This window comes from Gymnoscopelus microlampas (assembly GCF_963454915.1).
Source record: "Gymnoscopelus microlampas genome assembly, chromosome: 14".
Lineage (NCBI taxonomy): Eukaryota > Metazoa > Chordata > Actinopteri > Myctophiformes > Myctophidae > Gymnoscopelus > Gymnoscopelus microlampas.
The window spans coordinates 14,660,397-14,686,398 of NC_139951.1; the positions used below are offsets into that span (position 1 = coordinate 14,660,397).

The 26,002-nt window shown below is 41.6% G+C and overlaps 2 protein-coding genes and 1 long non-coding RNA gene across 4 annotated transcripts; 2 read left to right on the forward strand and 1 right to left on the reverse strand.

The window, feature by feature from the left end:
- Positions 1-833: 833 nt before the first annotated feature.
- Positions 834-10,510, forward strand: LOC311059549 (uncharacterized protein; the record flags this gene model as incomplete). Its single annotated transcript, XM_084077561.1, has 5 exons — positions 834-952; positions 6,513-6,548; positions 9,698-9,964; positions 10,381-10,473; positions 10,506-10,510. The coding sequence occupies exons 1-5, from the start codon at positions 922-924 to the stop codon at positions 10,508-10,510; spliced, it is 432 nt and encodes a 143-aa protein (XP_083933687.1). The 5' UTR covers positions 834-921.
- A 14-nt stretch (positions 10,511-10,524) lies between these two features.
- On the forward strand, positions 10,525-24,498 carry LOC311059867. The gene is made up of 3 exons (XR_014602219.1): positions 10,525-10,650; positions 23,856-24,152; positions 24,389-24,498. It is a non-coding gene; the product is annotated as an uncharacterized lncRNA (long non-coding RNA).
- LOC311060954 (uncharacterized protein) lies at positions 12,367-21,668 on the reverse strand. 2 transcript variants are annotated; one of them, XM_084079376.1, is made up of 11 exons: positions 20,153-21,668; positions 18,337-18,493; positions 18,096-18,231; positions 17,366-17,479; positions 16,211-16,285; positions 15,971-16,018; positions 15,735-15,831; positions 15,467-15,595; positions 15,065-15,156; positions 14,638-14,838; positions 12,367-13,474 (listed from the first exon to the last, which is right to left on the reverse strand). In XM_084079376.1, exons 4-7 carry the CDS (start codon positions 17,452-17,454, stop codon positions 15,738-15,740), a joined length of 306 nt encoding a protein of 101 aa, XP_083935502.1. In that variant the 5' UTR covers positions 17,455-17,479; positions 18,096-18,231; positions 18,337-18,493; positions 20,153-21,668; the 3' UTR covers positions 12,367-13,474; positions 14,638-14,838; positions 15,065-15,156; positions 15,467-15,595; positions 15,735-15,737. The 2 variants fall into 2 exon arrangements, with proteins under 2 accessions (XP_083935502.1, XP_083935503.1); XM_084079377.1 differs by lacking the exons at positions 17,366-17,479; positions 18,096-18,231; positions 18,337-18,493; positions 20,153-21,668 and adding an exon at positions 16,612-16,667 and having other exon boundaries at positions 12,368-13,474.
- Positions 24,499-26,002: the final 1,504 nt, after the last annotated feature.

The following is a 26,002-nucleotide window of genomic DNA, read 5'->3' on the forward strand; positions in this document are numbered from 1 at the left end:
TTATAATGAAATGTCATGAAATAATGTTTTTGAATGTTTTTTTGTTTTAGAATCTGAAGGAGTAATAGCAACAAAATGTTTTATCCAGTCAGTATGCTCTCAGTGGTGCTACTGTGGATATTTTTTATTAAGGCAAAAAGCAAGGCCTTTTGAGGGAGAGGGGACTTCCTGGCCTCTATAGGGAGCGTGCGTGCAAAGTTTCACGCAGATCGGTGCAATCGGCCTGTTATAGCGCTGCCATGAGGCTGATTTGAAAATGTTCAAGTGGCATTTCTTCCTTGGCCTAGTGGGAATGTGTGTGCAAAATTCCGCAGAAATCACATGCTGCGTTCATGACAGAGTTCAAAACAAACCAATCCTGCAAACTTTGGAAGGCAATCGCAGCCAATCAGGATGGAATATGGAAAATTGGACAGATCCGTGTTGATCACATGACTATAGAGATACCGTGTAGGCCTACCAATTTGCGTGATGTCTGAACAAAATCTGTAGGGGTAATATAAAAAAAAATGTTTTGCAAAAATTGACCTCCTGGTGGCGCTATAACTGTCCAATTTGAAGAATTCGGGTCAGAGGTTCGGCTGTGGCATCCAGGAAGTGTGTGTGCACAGTTTCACAGCGACCGGGCCAGCAGTGCGGGAGATTAGCTGCTCGCAGACAGACGGACACACATACGGACGGACGAACAGGGTGTAAAACATAGTCTCGGCCATGCCTTTCGGCCTGGCGGAGACAAATATACTGAGCTTGTGGTGCAAGTGTAACATCTTTCTTACGCACTCTAGCTCTGCCCCCACACCCTTCCTGTGTCTTTTATTTCCCCTTTTCATACAGCAGTATCTATTAGCTCACTGTGTATAGGTAGTAGAACAGTTATTCTGAAGAGGTAGAGCAGAGCAGAGCCGTTCATCACAGCAGAGGATGGGGCCCAATCTGCCCTATGTGCTCCTCTGTGAGTATATCACTATTATTACTAATAGGTCTGTTGAGCTTGTTTTTTAACAATTTACAATTTAGGAATTTAGCAGACGCTCTTAATCCAGAGAGATTTACAGCAAGCAAGGACAACACAAAGTAATACATCAAATGCATGGAAATAGTAATCTAGGATAAGTTAACCAAGAACCTATCATTAGTCTGAACAGTAAAATATCAGAAGAAAAATACATCACAAGAAAAATACACATTGAAACCATACACACTATAGGATGCCAGGTCAACAATGACCTGGCATTTGTCTACATAACATGCTATCTAAATTACATTTTAGCCTTTGCATAAGCCTGCAAGGTCATCAAGGCTAGGTCAAGTGCTACAGGCTAAAGTGGAGTCTTAAGAGGTGAGTCTTCAGATTATAGCGGAAGATTGGGAGTGATTGGCAGTTCTAACTGCAATGGGGAGTTTGTTCTACAGTTTGGAAGCCAGGAGAGACAAGAGTATGGGACGTGTGGAGCATTGTCCCGAATGTTTTAAGGAAGGTTCAGACAGCCTCCCTGTGTTAACTGATCTGAGTGAGCGCGGGGGTTGTAGAGTTGGATTAGGCGTTGCGTTGAATGGGCTGCCATGCCTTTGGTTGCTTTGTAGGCCAACATCAGTGTTTTGTACTCTGTGTCTGTGTGGGCAGTACACTCGGAGTTAATGGAGGGAGCAGAGAAGGGGGGAGACGTATGAAAATGTTGGCTGGTTGAAGACCAAGTGTGCTGCGCTTAACCATTACAATGAAGGAATATGTGTCTGTGCAACATCATTATGTTAAAGTTAAGCTGCTGAGTTTTAATACAGTAAAAGCGTGTCAATGGAATCAAGTGTTTTTTTTAATGTTTAATGAACAATGTTTTGCCCTTACTGTAGATGTATCATTTCAAGAATATTTAAAATGTACTATTAATAACAATAACAACCGAAATAGCAGAACATTACAAGTGATTATGTAACTATACAGAGACACCATCTAGCATCTGCTTCTAGTTTACCTGCAAACAAATCAGAATATTATTGCAAATTGTTTCACATTCTACATAATTAACCACATAAACCCTCTTTAACCTAATGGTTCTCAAACATTTTCATGTCAAGGACCCCCAAATTGATTGTATTAGAAAGGATTTGAAAGGATTTTGTGCCAGGGACCCCATAAGAGAAGATTTGTAAAGATTTTTCAAAAGTAGCAAAAAATATATATATATGTTTACGTGTTTAAACTGTTAATCATTTTGCCCAGGGGTCTTTGCTCTTTTTTTCCCCCTGTACACCAATCTCTTTGCCAAAGAAATAGCAGTCTTACAAGCTCACAACGTGCCGCATTGCGCTGCGTTGTGAGCTTGTAGATCTGCTATTTGTCTGAATGTTCACCTTTTATGTCATGCCAAGATATAGGTCAGAATCAGAATCAGAATCAGGTTTATTGTCACATCACAGGTTTACAAGGTAAAAAAGTGTGTGAAATTCGTTTTTGTGCAACACTCCCATCGCAACGTTAAATTCCGTAGAAAGAAGAGTGGGGAGAGAGAAAAAGAAGAGGGGTAGGGGGTTAAGTGGGAAGGAGATCAACAGAGAACAATAGAAGGCCAAAAAAAACAAGTTATCTACATATTTACAAAGTACCTGAGATAAGAGACAAACTAAGGTGCCTGAGCATAGCAGCAATGTATGTATACTGTGCATGATATACTTATAGACGCTAAGGTGCTTAGAGAGAAAAAGAGCGCAATAATAAAAAATCAAAAAAAGTTTGTGCGTTATACATGGGGATTAAGGTGCAGAGGGTCAGTGCGTGTTCACCTAAGGGTGGACTGACCCTGGTATGATCCGCAAGTAGCTCCATGAAGGAGAGCAACAAAAAGTAATCTTTAGCATTTTGACTAAAGCTTTTGCCACAAAGAGTACATTTAAGCCCGTTCTCCTGTGTGTATCAACATGTGTTTCTTAAGATTAGCATTTTGACTAAAGCTTTTGTCACAAACTGTACACTTAAAGGGTTTTTTTCCGCTGGTATGATTCCTCATAAGTCCAAGTCATTTCCTGGTATAATAATCCACAGGTGTGTTCAGGAAGAGCCAGAAAAGTCTGCAACCAGCTGGGCAGTACCGCCTGTTGTCAGGCTGCTGAAAAGGGCTCATGCTTCATTCAGCATTCTGACAGCAGCCGGGTTAAAACTATTCCAGAACCTGGTGGTGGAACTCTTGATACTGCGATAGGTCCCCTTGCCCGGTCGTGGTCGTTGTAGGGTTCTGAACAGTCTGTGACTTGGGTGGTACTTGTCCTTGATGATGCGCTTGGCTTTGACCACGCACCGCTTCTTGTACAGATCCTGAAGCGCTGGGAGGTCGCATCCCATTATTCGCTCTGCCGATCGCACTACTCGCTGTAGGTTGATCTTCTCTCGGGCAGTGCAGTTCCCGTACCAGGCCGTGATGCAGCCTGTTAGGACGCCTTCAACCGAACTGTTGTAGTACAGCTTGAGGATGCGCTGTCCTACTCCAAGCTTATTCAGGCGGCGGAGCCAGTACAGTCTCTGCTGAGCCTTTTTCTTCACGTGTGTGGTGTGCGTCTCCCATTTAAGGTCCTCCTCGATGTGTACTCCGAGGAACTTGAACTCGCTGACCCTTTCCACTGCAGCACCGTCGATGAGGATGGGCGCATGGTCTCTCCGCGGCCTCCTGAAGTCCACGATCAGTTCTTTGGTCTTGTCGACGTTGAGAGCGAGGTTGTTCTCCCGGCACCAGAGCGCCAGTGAGTTGATCTCATCTCTGTAGTCAGACTCGTCGTTGTTTACGATTCGGCCTATCACTGTCGTGTCGTCCGCGTACTTTATGATGGTGTTGGAGACATGTGTGGCTATGCAGTCATGCGTGTACAGGGAGTAGAGGAGAGGGCTCAGCACGCATCCCTGGGGTGCTCCGGTGTTGAGGGTCAGGGGGTCAGATGTGATGCTGCCCATTCTCACCACCTGATGTCGGTTGGACAGGAAGTCCTGTATCCAGTCGCACATGCTTGGGTGTAGCCCTAGGTCTCTGAGCTTTTTGTCAAGTATTGCTGGGACAATGGTGTTGAATGCTGAGCTGTAGTCCACGAACAGCATACGTACATATTTGTCCTTCAGCAGCTTGTTGTCCATGTGCGAGAGGACGGTGTGGAGAGCCATGGCAATAGCGTCGTCGGTGGATCTGTTTTTGCGGTATGCATACTGCCACGGATCCAGCGAGGCAGGTAGCGTGGAGCTGATGTATTCCCTCACCAGTTTCTCGAAGCACTTGCTGACGATCGGGGTGAGAGCGACAGGTCTCCAGTCATTCAGGCATGTCACTCTGGCCTTTTTGGGAATGGGCACAATGGTTGACATTTTGAACCCTGCAGGGACCACAGCCTGGGAGAGGGAGAGGTTAAAGATGTCAGCGAAGACACCCGCCAGCTGGTCTGCACATGCCTTAAGGACCCGGCCTGGGATTCCATCAGGTCCGGCTGCCTTGTGGATGTTGACCCGTGCAAAGGCTGTACGCACTTCTCTCTCCGAGATGATTAGAGGGTTCTCCTCTGCTGGTGTTGCTGATGCCCCCGCTTGGCTGCCGCGGTTGGAGCTGATCTCAAACCGGCCATAGAAAGTGTTCAGTTCGTTGGGGAGGGAGGCAGGCGGGTTCACCTCGCTTCTGGTTCTTGTTTTGCAGTCTGTCAAGGTGTGTACCGCCTGCCACGTGCTCCTGATGTTGCCATTGCTGAGTTGGTCTTGCATCTTTTCAGTGTAGGCCTTTTTCGCTTTCCTGATGGCGCTGTTTAGGGCCGCGCGCGTCGTGTTACGCGTTTCCACGTCGCCAGATTTGAAACCAGCATCCCGTGCGTGCATGTGTACACGTACTTCGCTGTTCATCCATGGTTTCTGATTGGGATAGATCCGAACTGTCTTTTTTGGGACTATGTCGTCTATGCACTTACTGATAAAGCCAGTGACTGAGTCTGAGAGTTCGTTGATGTTATTCCCAGCGGCGTTCTTAAACATCCCCCAGTCAGTCTGGTAGAAACAGGATTGTAGCATAGCGTCTGTGTCCTCGGACCAGATTCGGATTTCCTTCTCAGCGACCGGCTCCCTTTTTAGCCTCTGTTTGTAGGCAGGTAGCAGCTGGATGGCGTGGTGGTTAGAGCTTCCTAGCGGTGGGCGGCGGAGGGCTTTGTATCCATCCTTGAAGGGCGTGTAGCAGTGGTCAAGAATATTGTCACCACGGGTACTGCAGGTGACGTGCTGGTGGAATTTGGGAAATACCTTTTTTAGGTCTGTCCTGTTAAAGTCGCCTAGGCAGATGGCTGCGCAGTCCGGGTGAAGACTTTCTTGTGCACTGATTGCCTGGTGTAATTCCCTCATGGCTGTGTCCTTGTTAGCTCCAGGATGAATGTAAACAACGGCTACAATCACAAGGTTTGTGCATGAACATGACCGCGTGTGTGTGTGCGTGCGTGCGTGCGTGCGTGTGTGCGTGTGTGCGTGCATGCGTGCGTGCGTTTGTGCGTGCGCTGCGTGCGTATGTGTGTGTGTGTGTGTAGGAGGCAGACAGGCCACTGGTCTTCAGTGTTTATTGTTCATAAACATATAGTTGCCTTGTGGAAGTGGCTCTGTTAGGGTGGTTAGGTTACTTTAGAATCCTACAGACAAAACCTGGATTAGTGTGTTTTAGGGCAAACCTTTTCAAGGTCAAGGACCCCAAACTGATGTGTATTTGGCCATGGACCCCCATCTGAAAATGTTTTGTGCCAAGAAGAGAAGATTTGTGTTAAAATATATATTTTAAATAGCTGGTGTACACGTGTGCCGTGCTGTGAGCTTGTATATCTGCTACTTTTGAATAGCCAAAGTATAATATACAGTATAAAGTGGTTCAAATGATTGTGACGCTATATTAACACATTTTCCTGGGGACCCCCGGGAACCCCCCCCAAGGACCCATTGTGGTCCCCAGACCCCACTTTGAGTACCACTGCCTTAGGGTGTAAACTGGACTAGCCCAGAATATACCCTGTGTATAAAGCAGGCTAACCCTAAGCTCAAACCTTAACCTAGACTTTAACCCAAGCCCACTTTAACCCTGGGTATAGTTTAGCAGGGGGATCATGTGGGCTGCTACACCTACAGTATGTATACTGTATGTCCTGGATGGAGGGAAGCTCACATCCACTGATGCTCTGGTCTGTCCACACAGCTCTCTGTAATGCTTAGTGGTTGAGGGCAGAGCAGTTCCCATGCAGTGATGTATCCAGTGAGTATGCTCTCAGTGGTGCTACTGTGGATATTTTTACCTTTATTAAGGCAAAAGGCTCCCTTTTGAGGGAGAGGGGAAAACTAAATCAATCAGGTTAAAGGTCGTAATATCTTGGGCCCCATGCAACTTCTGCAGCTGCTTGAGGTGAAAGATGCATTGCTCTGCCTTTTCAACATCTGAGCAATATTACTCAGTCATCCTGTCTATTTTGGTCAAGTGTAATTATGCCTTTATCCTTAACTTGCTATTGTCTCATATGTTTTTCAGTGCTGAGTGGCTTCTTCTCCTATGGACATAGTCAAGGTGAAGATTCATTTTCTATTTACTATATTCTCTTTATACTCAGTCACTGTCATATTTCCACTTGTCTCATATCTATGTCTATTTGTTTAGCCTTACTTTCAAAAGGAATACACAGCCTGTTTCCTTTGTGGTCAGTGAGGACTCTAATACCAGCCTAGTCTTCAGTTAGTGTAGGTTATTATATAGTCTGTTTTAACAACTTAAACATTATAGAATGAGTCAACAGATTAATTCTCTCTCTATTGTGAACAAAGCTGTTTTGTAATTATTATATACAATATGCTAACTGCCAAGTCTAAAGACTAGAACATAATCTCCTAGTATTTGTCACACTGATACTGAATATGTTACAGGGTTTGTGAATGTAAGGTTACCCGTTTGAATGGGTTTGCTACAAATTACTTGATATTACTTGATATTACTAGATATAACTTTCAGCATCATGCACGTCTACATATGAGCCATATGACACATCAACAGGTTGTGCATGTACAGTATTTTGTAAACCTTCACCTCTTCTCTCTAGAATGTTAGTTGATCCAATGATCCTCTTGGGATTTCTTGTGAATTATGATGTAAGAGCCATACATTTTGCAGTGGTCAATTGATTAACCACTTGAACCCCAGTATCCATATTCTGGGGGGAGATTAGCCAAAAATAGCAGATGTACAAGCTCACAATGCTTCGGTGCTGCGACACGTTGTGAGCTTGTAGATCGGCTATTTTTGGTGAAGAGATTTAGTGTAGAGAGAAAAAGCGGTATATATGCGGATTATTTGCTCCCCCACTTCTACTACATCCCTGAAGACATTTATTACACTACAGTATACATAATGTCATCATCATCATGTTCAGGTTAACATAAGGTCAGAGGGGTATTTTGATGTTTTTTTACTAGAAGGCTTCTTGCTATGTTTTCATTTCTTTGAGCAATATCTCTTTATTTAGATGTGTTTCAATCCTAGCTGTTTGGAGAAATACTGAGGCTCAATAATTACAGTTTTATTTTATTTCTCATAAGTAACAGATAAAACAAAGACTACGCTGATATCAGACACAACAAGTGTACTGACTTCTAATAGTGTGACCCTCACCTGTACTGTGGAAGACAGTACAGCTTCATGGAAGATCTACTGGTACAGAGACAAAAGTGTACTGGCTGTGACAGATGAGTCAACCTACACATTCAGTCCCTCCAGTGTCTCAGAGAGTGGAATATACTGGTGTGTAGGAGGGAGAGGAAACCCACTATCCTACACATATGGCAGCAACAAAGTTTATATCACTGTCTCTGGTGAGTTATATACAAACTATATACTATAATTGGTTTGATTCTTATGAAACAACTAGCAATAAAGGTTTATGCAGCTTCCTACAATCACACTTGTAAGTAAATATAATAACATTCCTGTATTTTTATTTTTATTTTTTATGAACAACTACAACTTTGCTTTAAAACAAAGCATCAACAACATAACATAAACAAACCATAAACCTGACTCAGAATAGATAACATTTGTAGAGAGAAAGAAGACAAACGTTTTTGATGTGTTTCACAAAGTGATGAGATGCACAGCACTGTGGTTGTACAGAGATGTGTCTTCCTGTCATTCAATGTGGTCTCACTGCATAGTCACACACACAAACACACAGACACAGACACAGACACAGACACGGACGGACGGACGGACGGACGGACGGACGGACGGACGGACGGACGGACGGACGGACGGACGGACGGACGGACGGACGGACGGACGCACGCACGCACGCACGCACGCACGCACGCACGCACGCACGCACGCACGCACGCACGCACGCACGCACGCACGCACGCACGCACGCACGCACGCACGCACGCACGCACGCACGCACGCACGCACGCACGCACGCACGCACGCACGCACGCACGCACGCACGCACGCACGCACGCACGCACGCACGCACGCACGCACGCACGCACGCACGCACGCACGCACGCACGCACGCACGCACGCACGCACGCACGCACGCACGCACGCACGCACGCACGCACGCACGCACGCACGCACGCACGCACACACACACACACACACACACACACACACACACACACACACACACACACACACACACACACACACACACACACACACACACACACACACACACACACACACACACACACACACACACACACACACACACACACACACACACACACACACACACACACACACACACACACACACACAAAGCGTCACTGTGATGGAGGCAGTATGTGAGAGTGGTTTGACACACAGCCTGTTTCCTTTGTGGTCAGTGAGGACTCTAATACCAGCCTAGTCTTCAGTGTTTAGTGTAGGTTATCATATGATCTGTTTTAACAACTTAAACATTATATAATGAGTCAACAGATTTAAACTCTCTATATTGTGAACACAGCTGTTTAGTAATTATTATATACAGTATATGAATCTCACTGCCAAGTCTAAAGACTGGAACATAATCTCCTAGTATTTGTCACACTGATACTGAATATGTGACAGGGCTTGTGAATGTAAGGTTACTTGTTTGAATGAGTTTGCTGGGTGACAAGATATTAATTACACTTATGAAACAATAGACCTAACATTGATCAACTATTAGGTCATTGGCAGCTACTTTCAGCAGCATGCACGTCTACATATGAGCCATGACACATCAACAGGTTGTGCATGTACAGTATTTTGTAAACCTTCACCTCTTCTCTCTAGAATGTTAGTTGATCCAATGGTCCTCTTGGGATTTCTTGTGAATTATGATGTAAGAGCCATACATTCTGCAGTGGTCAATTGATTAACCACTTAAACACCAGCATCCATATTGTTGGGGGAGATTAGCCAAAAATAGCAGATTTACAAGCCTACTTTTGATGACGAGATTTAGTGTAGAGGGGAAAAAGAGGTATATATGCGCTCCTCCACTTCTACTACACCCCTAAAGATTACACTAAAGTATACATAATGTCCTCATCATCACTAGAAGGCTTCTTGCTACTGTACGTTTTAATTTCTTTGAGCAATATCTCTTTATTTAGATGTGTTTGATCAATCCTAGCTGTTTGGAGAAATTGGAGAAATACTGAGGCTCAATGACATAGTTTTATTTTATTTCTCATAAATAACAGATAAACCAAAGCCTACGCTGATATCAGACAGAACAAGTGTACTGACATCAAATAGTCTGACCCTCACCTGTACTGTGGAAGACAGTACAGCTTCATGGAAGTTCTACTGGTACAGAGACAACAGTCAACTGGCTGTGACATATCAGTCAACCTACACATTCAGTCCCTCCAGTGTCTCAGAGAGTGGAAACTACATGTGTCGAGGAGGGAAAGGAGACCCACTATACTACACACATGACAGCAGCTCAGTTCTTATCTCTGTCTCTGGTGAGTTATATACAAACTATACACTATAATGTGTTTGATTCTTATGAAACAACTAACAATCAAAAGGTTTATGCAGCTTCCTACATTCACACCTGTTATTTGTTGAGACACAGCTCAGTTGTATAAGTAAAATAATTACACAACTGAATAGTTTGTTACCTTAGCACTGCTGCCTCATAGCAAGAGTGTAGAGTTTACTTCCTCCTACACAAACAGTATAGGCTACATGTTACTAGGATATTCCTACCAGTGCTCTTGACCAAGACCTTAGAGTTGGAGCTGGTGTCCATATGCTGCTTAGTTGCTGCTATTAACCATTAACCATCCTAATAGTTAGAAGGATGGGTTAAATACAGAGGATGCATTTCCCCACAATGATCAATGAAGTAACTTAACTATGTGTGTTACTTCTACAGAACAACCTGTGTCTGTTCTCAGCAGACAACCTGACTGGCCTCAGTTTTTCATTGGAGAGACTGTTATTCTGAAGTGCACGATACAGGAAGGAAGTGCCTCTGACTGGGAGTACTCATGGTGGAAGGATAATAAGAAGTTTACCAGTGAAGAACCTGAATACAGTTTAAGTCCTTCTCAGACATCCAGTGGTGAATACCAGTGTTATGGTCAACGCAAACATGACCAACAATATTCCAAGTTCAGCAATACCATCACTGTGTCTTTTAAAGGTAGGCTATGGTATACTCTTGGCTTTCATCTTCAGTCTGGAGGTCCTACTGCTAAAGAGTCGATCTGCTATTTTCTGCAACAATACAGATAGTGGGAACAGTGATAGTGATATGCTTTTACTTTTACTTTAGGAATGTATTGTTCTGAATGACCATCTAAGCAGAGAGAGTTCAGCCACTGTTCATGTAAACATCACAGTGGTGGAAAAAGTACTCAAATGTTTTACTTAAGTAAAAGTATCAATACTGCAATGTAGAAGTACTCTGTTACAAGTAAAAGTCCAGAATAAAAAATTGGCTTGAATAAAACTTCAAAAGTATTGGTATCAAAATGTACTTAAAGTATCCAAAATAAAAGTACTAAAATGTTTGAAAATAGCAGATCTACAAGCTCACAACGCGTCGCGGTTATAGCCTAATTATAAAATAGGGCTAAAGTGGTTAATGTTTTGTAATGTAATGATTTATATCTGCAAAGTAACTAGTAACTAAAGTCTTCAAATAATAGTAGTGGAGTAAAAGTACAATATTTGCCTCCGAGATGTAGTGGAGTAGAAGTAAAAGTATTGGAAATTGGAAATACTCTACTATAACAGTAAAGTAAAAGTAACTCAAAATTGTACTTAAGTAAAGTACTTGGGTAAATGTACTTTACACCACAAACATCATTATCTTATCGGCTGTTTTAATGTAACATTTTTATTCACATGTGATGTATTAGACACAATTAGATTAGCTGCTTTGTGTTATCTGCCAAAATAATAAAAGCCAAACATGTTATCCCTGATGTAAGCCGAGTACTGTATATCAAAGCAAAGGGTAATTATCTTGAGGTATGATGATGATATACTGTATTAATTCCCAAAGGTTAAATTCACATTGTCACCAGCACAGAAACCTTCAGATACATGTATTAAAATGATAAAACATAGGTGTGGCTTCACTGTGTTTAAAATCACACCCTGTGATGCATCATCATCATCATGTTAGGGGCGGCCATATGAATGGGTAGAGAAGCCAGCTAGGAAACAGAAGGTCCTCATTCATGCCCCGGCTATGTGTTGAATGAGCAAGACACTTAACTGCTCCCCGGACACAGTGTCCCCTCCAGTGTGTGTGTGTGTGTGTGTGTGTGTGTGTGTGTGTGTGTGTGTGTGTGTGTGTGTGTGTGTGTGTGTGTGTGTGTGTGTGTGTGTGTGTGTGTGTGTGTGTGTGTGTGTGTGTGTGTGTGTGTGTGTGTGTGTGTGTGTGTGTGTGTGTGTGTGTGTGTGTGCGCACAAACAAAGAAGAAATTGGCCTATTGGGAGGAGCAGCAAATTTAGAAACCAGCGAAACTAAAGAACCTAGACCCAGTCAAGCAAATGTGTGCTAAAACTAGACTTCACACCTACGTCTCAGAGATGCTGAGGAAATGCATCGGTTTCCTTCTGCTGTTGTGAGTGTGTGTGTGTGTGTGTGTGTGTGTGTGTGTGTGTGTGTGTGTGTGTGTGTGTGTGTGTGTGTGTGTGTGTGTGTGTGTGTGTGTGTGTGTGTGTGTGTGTGTGTGTGTACGTACGTACACGCATGTGTGTAGCCTGTGTGTCGCTGCAGAGCGAGAAAATTTGCATTATGCAGAAACGAGAACACCCAGAGGAAAAATCTGCTTCTCATTTTAATCTCAGATGCTTCTCTTGAGCAACCAGCTTTTATTTCTCATTTGAAGATCACTTAAAGATCACCTATGGATTTTATGGCTCCTAACTTGAATACTAGGATCCGTAAGCGAGACATAGGGGGAGACAGCGGTATATACATTAGAGCTGTATTTGAGAGATAGATGAGGAATAGACAAGATACAATAAGAGCTGTATTTGGGAGATAAATGAGACATGGGCGAGATACATTAAAAGCTGTATTTGAGAGATACATGAGACATAGGCGAGATACATTAAGAGCTGTATTTGAGTGATAAATGAGGCATAGGTGAGATCTCCCTATTGGCTTTGTTAAGTCTCTTTAGCTTCTCATTGAGACATACATTAGCAATAATTGAGATTTAATTTCCCATTTCTCATTGAGGTATAAATGAGTGAACATGCTAATAAATATTTAAAAAACAGCATTAATTGTGGCAAAAACACATTTATTGAAGTATCCACAAACAGCAGGCAGCTTTAACATATATTTATATGTACAAAAACAAAAATGTATTGGCATCAATTTACATAAAAGTTGAAACTTAGGTATACTGGGAGTGGGGAGACTAAAACTAAGACGAAAAATGTTCTACCTTTTTCCACTGACAAACTAAATGGAAACTAAATAAAAGCTATGATGACTAAATATACTGACAATTTCATCAACAAATAACTAGACTAAAATGTTAGGAAGGGACTAGTGGACAAGCGATCTAGTATATGTCATCTTACAATTAGTTGCATGCTGAAAATTGCAGATCTACAAGCTCACGTGTTGCGGTGCAACGTGTTGTGAGCTTGTAGATTGGCTATTTTCAGCAAGTGTAAAAACAGTCATTACGACGGCATCAAGGCCCGACAAAATACATTTTTAGTCGACTAAATCAACTGTAGATTTAGTCGACTAAAATCTTATGACATTTAGTTGACTAAAACTAGACTAACACTAAAACATTCCAGGTGACTAAACTAAGTGAAAACTATTCAAGAGACTAATGACTAAAACTAAAATCTGCTGCCAAAAACACTGGGGAGTACATAGTCCTTTGCAGCACGGCTTCGGCACTTGTTGGTCATGGCTTTCTTCAAGCCCTCTTCACTGAAACCATTGGTCCATGATGCCAGAGAGGAACACCGCAAGACGTAGTCTGCAGACAGAGAATGACATGACACAAGTCAGTCAACATGGGTTTCCCCCGGTTAAATATATACATTTTAAAGACTATATGACTCTACAGACTGAGCACAGCATAGCCACAGACGAGGCCAACCTGGTTCAGAGTGTACTGTACGTCCCACCAGCGCAACATGTTGGAACATGCATTTTTTTTACTGCACAAAGGCAGCCAAATTGCCCAATGATAATGTATTGGTGACATCATAAATTGAGAATATAATTTACAAAACCAAGATTTGTCAAGGATCAAGTATATTTATATGTCCCAAGCTGGGCCTTTCACAGCAGATAATAAACGCCCTAAAACACAATACAGTAAGACAGACATGTGTATATTGTCACAAGATACCCCCAACAATCTTTTTAGCCCCCTTAAAAGGAGAATTCCATGCTAGAATGCTTTCTTACCTTTCTTTGTAGTTGTTACGTCCCCACCAAAGAGGTCCAGGTGTTTATTTTGTGCAAAAACTCCTTATTGCCTATTTCCCCTACCGTAGGCCCTCAATGAATTGCATTGAATGGAATGGGAATTGAATGGGGCTATGGGGTGTTGTGCTAATTCGCTTATTTCCATCGAAATAAGTAGTAAAGTGTGCCGCTTGGGATATTATTTACATTATGGAAAGAGGATATATACAAAAATAATAATAATTTTGAGCAAAAGAAATAAGCGAATTAGCACAACACCCCATAGCCCCATTCAATGCAATTCATTTAGGGCTCATGGTAGGGGAAATAAGGCCAATAAGGAGCTTTTGCACAAAATAACACCTGGACCTCTTTGGTGTGTACTTAACAACTACAAAGAAAGGTAAGAAAGCCTTTTAGTATGGAATTCTCCTTTAAGGGCATTTTTCTGTCTAATACCTAGATTATCATACCAGCAAATAGCAGCAAAGTATATGACAGATTCAATGAAGGCTCTATATCATTGATTTGTTTACCTGAAACCTGGCTAACTTCCTTAAACAGAAAAGGCACTGCTGGCCTTTCTTGCAAACAATTTCAGTATTGGAATCGAATTTCAGACGATTGTCGATTATGGTCCCAAGATATCTATAAGTGGTTACCAACTCCACTGACTGGCCATCTATAACACTACTCTGAGGAACTAGTGGTGTGACAAATACTTACTGAACAGTGCATCCCTCTTCGCCTCATCCAGTTTGTTCTTCCCCTCTGGGATGACACCATGCTTTCCGCATATGACGGCATTGCGGCACTCCTCATGGGTGAAGAACACCTCGAACAACGCGTGGAATAGCCTCTTGCAGTCCTTCCTGGCACGCTGGTGTATGGCTGCCAGCTGCACAGAGGAAATCAACTGTCCACAGCCTGTGAATAGAGAGCGAGCAATTAACCAACTGCATTTTAAGACATCAGTTTTGCACTTGTAAGGCTCAGCTACATTGACCCCTTTCTGCGCTCAGTGCACCATGAAAACAGACAACTGTGACCTTCTGAAAACTTCACTATCTAGTTGCAGCTCACAACACGGATCACTCGCTACCAAGAACGTCAGGTTCAGTGTGAAATGTATGGCAAACGTAAACATCCATACCTGGATATAGCTCCTGCTGCCCGAGACTGGACACTCCAGACTCTAGGTCACCAGGGTGATAAAGCCCTTCAGTGCGTCTAGTTGCTCAGAGCCTAGAACAAAAAAAGACAAAAAAATCTGAGTCTACTGAGTGTATTTGTAAAACAATAAGATTGAGTACTGTTCTATATAGCTCTACAGTATATTCTGATAGCAGTCATTGATGAGTATTTGTTCAGTAGCAGGGGTCGATCTCCCCTGCTCTTCAGTAAACAGAAAATGTAGGGATATTTTGGGATACCAAAGTTTTCCAGTCATGTCAGAGAACTCACAAAAGAGGTACAGGATAAAGTAAAGTTTCAAGTGAGACAAAGACATTAGCAGACAACTGAAAACTGCAACATTACAGGCAATAAAACTTACTGATACTGGAGAGCACAGTGGTTATCCTCCTCAACTGGAGCTGGAGCTTCTCCACCTCAAACCGACAAGAGTCGCAAGGCTGCCACCCTTGACCCTCTGGTATGCTCTGGTCCGATGGATTTGGTTGACCTGGAAAGATTGAAAGCACGTCAAAAACTGTAAAGAAAAGTAAAAAAAAAAAAAAAGTAGAATGCAAAACTCATCTATGAATCCTGAATTTGAAGGACAACAGTGCCAAGTCTGCTGACACTTAGCTGAGGAACCACACCTTCTACTGGAGCATCACTGGACGGAGATGGAGGTTGCAGTACACTGGGTGTTTCTTGGTTCCACTGATCCAAGTCCATATATGTAGCTGCATACGGCTGTGCAGAAAAGAGAAAAGGCCCTTAATTGTACTTGGTCAAAAATCATCAAAACTATAGGCTACTATACAAGCTCATAGCGCAGCACCGAGTGCTGTGCTCCGAGCTTGTAGGTCTAAATGGGTTAAGAAAGACATACCTCATCAACAGGTCGGCAGGCCTGTGTAGAAGAGGCTGGAGGGTATGGCTGTAGATCGGGGTAAAAGGTATCACAAGGTTGCAGAGACATAGAAAAGTAACCTTAGTTTGTAGTCTGTCAAAGATCTTTAAAAAATAGCTATGCCTTTATGCAATGCATTGTGGATTTTAGATAGACCAATCAAAAGCAATGTGGAATGTAATACAAGTCACAAATAAATTCAATCTAAAGAAAACATACCTCTTCAACAGGTCGACAGGCCTGTGTAGAGGCCGGAGGGCATGGCTGTAGACCATAGTTAAATGGGTCATAAGGCTGAGAGACAGAAAAATGACATTAGTTTGTAGTCTGTCAAAGATCAGTACAAATACATTTACTAAATGAAGTTGTGTTCAATGGAGTGTTGTGTTCATCACATAACATTCACCACAGTATAAATACACCCGAGATCAGTTGACTCAAATTAATTCCCCCCTCCTCCCCAACAAACCTTCTCATCCACAGCTTTGCCCTGCGATACTGTTAAATTTGAGCAGAAGGTGTGGTCTCTTACTACTAGTGAACCAACACTTACAGTATATCTGAAATATTACAAAGTCACAACTTAAATGTAGACATTAAATGTATTGAAAACATTTTACCGTGTCAAGAGCTGGGCCTGGGGAAAGACCGGTGTGGCCCAAGGGCTAGCATAAAGCTGGAGACATAGCAAAATAATATTAGCGGTAGTTTGTAGTCTGTCAAATTGAAAATCTACAGCCAATTGTAGATTAACTAACCAACACTTACGACATTTGTATCTTTAACCCATTTTGTACGGGACTCCTTTTGGTGTTTTAAGCATTATGTTATACTTTAGCTATTGAAAAATAGCAGATCTACAATCTCATAGCCCGGCACTTTTTGAAAAAACGTGAAAATGTAGTGCAAATCTTTGGATATATTTTTTCAGAGCGTTTTTAACTGAAATCTTTGCTTCAGGGGGGTCCCTGGAACAACATATTTTCAGATGGTGGTCGGCAGCCAATTACATATAATCTTGGGGGTCCTCGACATAAAAATGTTTGAGAATGACTGACATAGAAACAGGGTTTTTTCAGAAAACTGTCAGGATTTAGAAGACATTTGTAGAATCGTTCCCAGGTCTAAATGGGTTAAGTAAAGACCTTACATAGTATTGAAAAGAACATTGTACCGTGTCAGGAATCTGTGGACAGAAGCCCTGGGTATGGACTGGTGTGATGGCCTTAGGGCTTGCTAGCTGTGGTGCAGACCATTGAGCAGAAGGCTGGAGAGACATGAAATCTAACATTAGAAAAAAATATCTGAAAATAAACCAAAACAAAAAAAGAGAAAAAGGGCGTGGAACCAAAACTCTTGAGGCATAAAACTCACACGGCAAACAAGTCCGTTAAGGAGATGTCAAAAGTCCATTCAGGCAGGATGTCTAAACCAGCAGGCATCCACCGGGGTGAGGAACTCATGGTTGGAAATCAGTGACATGACAATCTGGAAGGGCACAAAAAAGAACAATATAAGTATTGAAAGCTGATTATGAGGTGTAGGTGGGAAGACAAGCAGAGAAGGTCAGGTATCTACAGGGCTGAGAATTGGGGACAGTTGTCATGTGAGACAGGTGATGAGGAAAGGTGTGTGGACAGTTAGAAGATGGCAGGTCTGGGGAGGTGAGGGGCAATCCAGAAACTGCCCTGTGATCCTTTCTTCTTACATTAGTTGACTTTCCCTTTTCTGAACAACACCTAATAGGTAAAGTCCTTTTGCACACCTACTTACAAAGGACATGCAGTTACACAGGAGATGACAGCCAACGTAGAGAAGAAAATAAGTGGTCCTGCACACCATATTCAATTACTTAAGATTTATTTGCTTAGCTACCTAATGAAGGTCAGCTAATCGAAACGTTCTTACAAATAGATAAATAAAATGTAACTTAAGACAGTGTTCTGACCACTTCTTTACTTCTGAACAACTCCTAAAATCAGAGCCTGAGATAGAGATCTAAAAAAAACTAATTAAGTAATAAAACTCTACTAAAATATGACCATGACAATGTCATTCATATAGTGGGGAAGAGAATGGTCCAAATGTTTTGCACATAACTTACACTCAAAGCCAATCGAAGTCCATCAATTGCTTCAGGAGGGAGGAGACAGGAGGACAAACCCACTTTTCTGGCTGAGCAGCTTTGTTGTTTGGTGCCACCGCCAAATTGCGCCAATGGGTTGATCCCAACGAAACATCTGAAATCACAAAACACATATGGAAAAGGTGCACTCACAGCTGTTCTACAAGAGAGCACATCTTTTGAGTTACACATGATGGTTCTACTTCAAGCAGAAAGTTACCTTTGAATGAATTCCAGTGTGTAACAGGCGTGCTCCTCCTGGTACACCAAAGTTGTAATAACTGGAAAACTGCCATTCCAGCCAGGAAGTTGATCTGTGGAGCCACAACGACCGACCTCAATGCTCAGCATCCATTGTGTAGCTGTGAGAACTTCACCTAAAGATAATTTGACATATATGGTTTGCATGTTAACAGTGTTTGTCTGTTGCTTTCCACATAACAATAGACTGTTAAACTAAAACATGACCTCCATATAGTCTCCGTATTTGCAATGCTTTAAAACAGATTAGAAAAAAACAGTAAAAAATGTGCAGACTAAACTCAGTGTTAATTTAACTGTCTTAAGCAGGGGTCTTCAACAGGGGGTCCGGGACCCCTAGGGGGTCCTCAGAATAACTACAAGGGGTCAGAATTACTACAGGGGGTCCACCAAATCTTTGTGTGATATGATTATATGTTAATTTAACTGTCTTAAGCAGGGGTCTTCAACAGGGGGTCCGGGACCCCTAGGGGGTCCTCAGAATTACTACAGGGGGTCCGCCAAATCTTTGTGTGATATGATTATTTATTTTACCTTAACCAATTGAACCTTAGCATCCCTTTTGTGAGGAGAACTTTAGCCAAAAATAGCAGATCTACAAGCTCACAACGCCTCACGCTGCAAGCTTGTAGATCAGCTATTTTTGGCAAAGAGGGAAAAAGAACAGACCAAGTAAACAAAAAAAGTTGAATCTGAAACACAATTTTATACAATATAGAGGGGGTCCCTGCCTCATCTCTCTCTCAGCTAGGGGGTCCATGGCCTGAAAACGTTGAAGACCCCTGGTCTTAAGGATCCATTCATTCCATTGGTACATTTGTACTCTCTTTCCCTAAATTAAATGATTTTACTTTGTACTGTAGGTTCAAAACAAAATTCATAGATGTAATAATAATAATAATAATAATAATAATAATAATAATAATAATAATAATAATAATAATAATAATGAATTACAGTCAAAACAAATGAGGCCAACATTAGCTCTCACTGATGTGGTCTGATTTATACCTGAAATAAACAATGACATCATGCACCACATGGACATTAATATGCTAATGCCATGTCTAAGACTGTGTTGCATGCCCCAAAAAAACTGATTTGAAAGCTCACAATGCGTCGCTGTGAGCTTGTAGATCAGTGATGTTTGGGCATGCGTGAGTCTGTATAACCCCCTGTATTATGACAGTCATGACGAAACGTCAACCTGGTGTTTGCACGTTCTCCATGTAATGCCCTACATCTACATTAACGTTCAGATTTCAAATATAAAGTGCTTACCCCATGGCCACGGATGTTACAATCCACTTCGGGTCGGTGTAAGTACCCGTATATTCCGGATTGTTAAAAAAAAAGCATTTTAATCCGATCGGTGGCCATTTTGTCATAGAGTTATAATATAACAGAGTGCAGTACTCCTCCCAACCGATAGGGTCAAGTAGTTGAAAGCGTACAGAAATACGGAGAAAATGGCCATCGATCGAATTAAAATGCTTTTTATTGAACAATACAGACGATACGGGTATTGCCGAGTGCCCGAGTAGACTTGTAACATCCGTGACCATAGATTGAGCACTTTATATTTAAAATCTGAACGTTTATGCAGATGTACAGGTTGTAAATGGAGAAAGTGCAAAAAACTGGTTGAAGTTCGGCCGTGACGCTCGTGATGGACGAGCGTCGTGTGATCCATAGCTAATACACGACAAATGCACGACGTTTACGATACTAACAAGTTGGATAACACTTTAATTCCATAAAGTAATTCATCTTACCTGTTATCTAGTAGAGTAGAAGCACGGAAGCAACTGGTTTGTAAATACATGTTCTCTTAGCCGACGGTTAGTTTCTCTGGCTGAACCCGACCGGCCGTTTCAAAACTGATAAGCTCCGCCTTGAACAGCTGCGTGACGTAATGACGTAATGTCGCACTGTAGGTCTGGTCAGGTTCTCAACCTGTGGGTCGGGACCCCCAGGGGATCCCCACCTGATTGGGGGGGATCTGTAGGTGGCAGTGACAGTGAAGTGACAATTTAAGTAACCCTTTTAATACCTAAAAAAAAAAAAAATACTGCATCAAAAGTAATCAACAAACTATATTAAAAAAATGGTCGAAGAAAAAAAAGAAAATAGCTGATCTGCAATAAGAAGTTATAGATTTTTGAAATAGTTCAAAGTTAAGCTTTTCTCACATTTTTCAAAAATATATTTTTTAAATTAAAAAACATGTTTTCAGACTCAAAAGAGGACGCTGAATCGAATAGGCTAGGTCTCGATTTTGTATGACCCTTATAAAGTGGTTTAAACAAGCGTTAAAATGTCATAAACTTGGAAGCTTTTTTCACAAACATATTATTATTATTATTATTTTATTTTGACCCTTCCACCCTCTTATTTAGATCATTTTGAGTCGAATGGTAGGTTACACAATAGTCTAGTATTGTTTAATAGGGAAGTTATAGATTTTTGAAATAGTTCAAAGTTTATCTTTTCTCACATTTTTTAAAAATATTTTATTTTTAAATTTAAAAACACTTTTTCTGACTCAGAAAAGGACGCTGAATTGAATGGAATAGGTCTCGATTTTCTAGGACCTTGGGAAATACAAAAGCTCACCAAAAAGATTGGACGTTGACTTTTGTCACAAAAGTTAGCACAAAATCTGGAACTAATCGCTCCAGATATTTTTAAAAAATCTAAAACTTCTCTCCATCCATATTGAGAGTAAGCCGGATATTTTGGCACCAGCCCTGATTTTTTTTGACACTGATAAAGCTCAAAGTTCAGCGAAAAGACTGCAAAGGTCAACTCTTGCTAAAATTTTAGAAATTATATTTTTCTTCGAGACTCTGGTTTTAGACAAATATGATGACACTGATTCCAAATATTTACGTTTTATTTTTCTCGGAAAACAGGAAGTGCCTCAAAAGGCCACTTCCTGGTTGGTTTTAGGGTGTTCCAGGCCCGTGATTTCCCCGATATATTTTTTTCCTAAATCTACACGTAAAATAATGCCAAAAGTCGAGATGATCAAACCCTGATATCAAATCATGATTTAATTATCCTTTAATTGGCTATGGTTACGGCTTCGCTATCTTGCTCAATATCTCGAATACGATAAGGACTTAGGGTCCACTTTTTGGATATGTTGTAGAACTGGCTGAGACGCACGCATGGATGTCTTGTTTGTCCCGTTACGGCACTTTTTTTTTTTGACTTTGTCCTTTGGTATGGTCTTAAGGTTTAAGACTCTATGAGCCTTCCAAAAGTATAGAAGGTCAACTTAGGAGTGTCGTACCGTGACAAACAAGTAGATCTGCGCTGAAAATAGCAGATCTACAAGCTCACAACGCGTTGCGATGCGACCTGTTGTGAGCTTGTAGATCTGCTATTTTCAAATAGCCAATGCAGCCATACAGATCTGCAAGCTTAACCGAATGACTGTTAAAGAAGTTTGTTTAAATTAGTTTATAAAATGATATATTTTCACAGCGATTATTTATTAGTGTAGATATACATTTATGAGTGGATTATGTGTCCAGATGCCTCTCAGTCAAACAATGCTTGCTCCGCAGGTCTAGGATGGAATAAACGGGTGCAGCCAACGTCAACAACTGGTCTCGACCAGACGTGAGATTTCAGCCTACCGTAGGATAAAGCCCACGTCAGGATATATTGATAAATGCCGAAAGGTGCGGTGATCTCGCCGTACGCCCATTATTTGGGCTGCACCGCGTTGATAAATGAGGGCCAAGGTGTGGGCCAACATGCATGCTGTTCAGTTTGTCTTTCAGAAGGGGGGGGGGGCTGTATGGTGTTAAAGGCGCTTCGAAAATCAAAAAATAATATCCTCACAGCACCACTTTCCTTGTCCAGGTATGTACTGTAGTCGAAGCTATTGAGGTCAGAATTAAAATCCCTGTATAAGGTTGCAGGCACCCCAACTTTAAGCTGGTTCCCTAGGCCTAGTAGAGCCTAGGGAAGTTGTTTATGATACTAGTCACCTATTTCTTGGATTATGAACGTTGTCCCAAACGTTCATAATCTATCACGTGGTTTCCCAGTTTTTGTTGCCAGACCCAGGGGGTCGGCCTACATGAGGCTTTGTCCGTCCCCCTTTCGTCCATACATGGGCATAACTCGGTCCCTTTCGTCCTTACATGGGCATAACACGGTCTGTCCCCCTTTCGTCCATACATGGGCGTAAAAGTCTGTCCCCCTTTCGTCCATACATGGGCATAAAAGGGAATTTATTCTGGGTCTGGCAGAACCAGGTCTCCTGGTCTTGTTGTATTTGTATTTCATAGTAAGTCCCAGAAATAATGAATTAATTCCTTATTGGTGTCAAATGAGATATCCTGAAGGCTTTAACAAATTGTTAATAATAACTGAAATTAAATCACTGATACTGGACATTTTGTCTTGTGGAAAAAGGAGAAATGTCCAATTACATTGGACTTTTTTAGATTTGAACATAAATGGTAAATGGTGCATTTATATAGCGCCTTTATCAAAGGCACTTTACATAGATTGTGCATCAATTCACCCATTCACACACCGATGGCGGCGGAAACCAAGCAATGCACCAACCAGCACATCAGGAGCAATATACTGTAGAGGTTCAGTGAAACCGGGTTTGAACTGGCAACCTTGTGGTTACCATCCAGCCACAGTGAGCCACTCTACCCCTGAGCCACTGCCACCCATAAATATGAATAAATATGCTTATAATGACTTAACTATTATATAATTGATATGTGCTAATTGGATCACCAAAATGATTTGTCTATGATGAATAATAAATTAAGGAGTCTTTTGAGTCATTTCTAGTGGTCAGACTTTGGTAGACCTTTGATATGTTATGAATAATTAAGGTCTGGTGCCTATCTGAGTCTTATGGGATTTGATCGATCTCAGTATTAAAGAGCTCTAAATGAGATTATGTTGAGCTCTCACTCTGAGCTATATTTGAGAAGCAACAATTCTGCTATACTGAGCAACATTTAAGCCATTTTTGATATCTCCTGTATAGCTCAACAGAGCTCCATCTGAGACATACTGAGTCTATTTCTCAGGAGAAAACAATGAGAAACATATATTTGAGATGCAACAATGCTGCTACATTGAGCAACATTTAAGCCATTTTTGAGATATCCTGTATGGCTCATCAGAGGTTCCATCTGAGACATACTGAGTTTATTTCTCAGGAGAAAACGATGAGAAACAGGAGCCATAAGCTGAAATCTCCTTTTTGCCTCACATTTATCTCATTTATGGCTTAAGAAACAAATGAGCCAGAGATGAGAGCTCAAACTTGGATTATGCTTTCCTCTGGGCAGTCTTAGGAAAACATGTAGACGTGAAAAAGAAAGTTTATGTACATTACATGTCTTTTTTTGCAACCTCCAGGCATTGCATGGAAATCATGTATCAATCAGCAAACAATGTTTTTAATCCAGAGAAATGTTCTTTCCACAGATCAACCACAGTCTGTCCTGAGATTGTCTCCTCCATGGTTGAGTCCTGGAGCCTCAGTGACTCTGAGCTGTAAAGTTAAAGAATCATCTGCAGACTGGAGGTTCTACAGAGCTGTTCCTAAACCATCATACAACTCCTACACTTATGAGCTCTTACCTGGTAGCCACAATGGGACTGCAGAGGCTTCCTACATCATTCATGATCCTACAGGCACAGGAGGATATGTGTGTAAAGCTGGGAGAGGAGACCCAGTTTATTACACTAGTTACAGTGAACCTCAGTTTGTGTGGTCTGGTGGTGAGTGTGACTCATAATTCATCATTCTTAATTCAACTATGTTTTTCTCCCTACAGGACAGCCCTACTGACTGACTGACTGACTGACTGACTGACTGATTCACTCTCCCACTCTTCCTCACTCCCCCATCTTCTATTGTATTTCTTTCCCATTATCCCACTTTTCTTGCATTTAGTTCAATATTGTCATTGTAACACTGCCCTTTGTTTGATCTCTGATCCTGTGTTGTGTTTTAGATGTTCATTCTTCAGCTTCTCTCACAGTGAGTTCTAACAGAACTCAGCACTTGAGCTCTGAGTCTGTATCACTGAGCTGTGAGGGAAACTCTACTGAATGGAGAGTGAAGAGTTACACTGACCGACCGGTGTTTTCATCTGGACGATACATGACTGGATCTACATGGACCAAAACCTTACATCTAGGTGACAGTGGAGTGTACTGGTGTGAGTCTGGACTGGGAGAGTACAGCAATGCTGTCAACATCACAGTACATGGTGAGTCCAGTCACTTAATTAATTACTTAATAATACTGCAGCATTCCATCAACTCATTATAAAAGTGTGCTTTTGTTTGAACCTAACATGGACTATTTCTTAACCTTTGTACTGTACAGATGGTTCTGTCATCCTGGTGAGTCCTGTTCACCCTGTGACTGAGGGACATTCTGTGACTCTTCAATGCAAACACAGAACAGTCTCATCCCTCTCCAATGTGGACTTCTATAGAAATAAAGAACTGGTCCAAAATAAAACCAATGGAGAGATGATCATACCTGCTGTCTCTAAGTCTGATGAGGGCTTCTACAAGTGTAAATATTCTGGAGGAGAATCACCACAGAGCTGGATGGCAGTGAGATGTGAGTTTACTGGCAACAATTGACCTTTTTCCTTTTCATGTTTTTAAACAATATGCAAATTATACAATTAACACATTTAATTATGTGTTATATTTACTGTAGGAATGTGGGGGAAAACACTTTTCAATGTGGAAGAATTACACAACAAATGTTCTATATTTTGTAATTACTTAAAAAAAAACATTCCAGCTTTGTGTGTAAAGTACACAATAGCAGACATGACAGTGGACTCCCAATATCTTAAAGCATTTGAGGCAAACATAAATAAGTTGTTATGATACTAATATATGTATGGATGTCTTATAGTGTCTCAGCCTTCAGTGCCTGGATCTGTAGAACAGAGTTCTCTACATGTAGTGGGACTGATTGTTGGCCTTCTTGTTGTGATTCTACTGACCATCCTTCTGCTCCTACTGTGTCGATACAGAACATCCAAAGGTCAGAACTACTCAGTTAGGGATTATATATGTGTGTATGTATATATACACAGTATACACACATACATGTACACACATATATGTACGCACATATATATACACACACACACACATATACACGCACACGCACACGCACACGCACGCGCGCGCGTGTGGGTGTGTGAGACACTGAACAGCAGAGGATTGCTTTGTAGTGTTAAACACTATTTAACATATTTGGGCTATTTTTTTTACAGATCCATGTTGTGCCAGCCGGTAGGTAGAGCTTTCTGTTCTAAGCAGGCCTGGAATTTCATCTTTTTAGGGGCAAAGCCTCTTATCAAAACCATATATTTTTATACTTCATTTCTGATAAATATTTATCTTTTAATTATAGATCTGTTCAGTCTCAGGGCACCAATCAGGTCTCAGCGACAGACCAGAGGACCAATCAGAGTGGCACTCCTGATGACGTGTACTGCCCACTGCAACATGGTCAGTCTTTGAACCAATCATGATGTCACCAATATGACAAGTTCTTCTGATAAGGATATTTGGTTCCCATGTATAATGTAGAA

What these genes read in the sequence shown, in the direction of transcription:
- LOC311060954 (XM_084079376.1), bottom strand. Translation starts at nt 17,454, where the DNA reads ATGAGTTCCTCACCCCGGTGGATGCCTGCTGGTTTAGACATCCTGCCT. An exon ending in TTAACGGACTTGTTTGCCGT is followed by an intron (nt 16,286 to 17,365) that starts GTGAGTTTTATG and finishes TCTGTCTCTCAG; the next exon opens with CCTTATGACCCATTTAACTA. An exon ending in CCTGTCGACCTGTTGAAGAG is followed by an intron (nt 16,019 to 16,210) that starts GTATGTTTTCTT and finishes CCCGATCTACAG; the next exon opens with CCATACCCTCCAGCCTCTTC.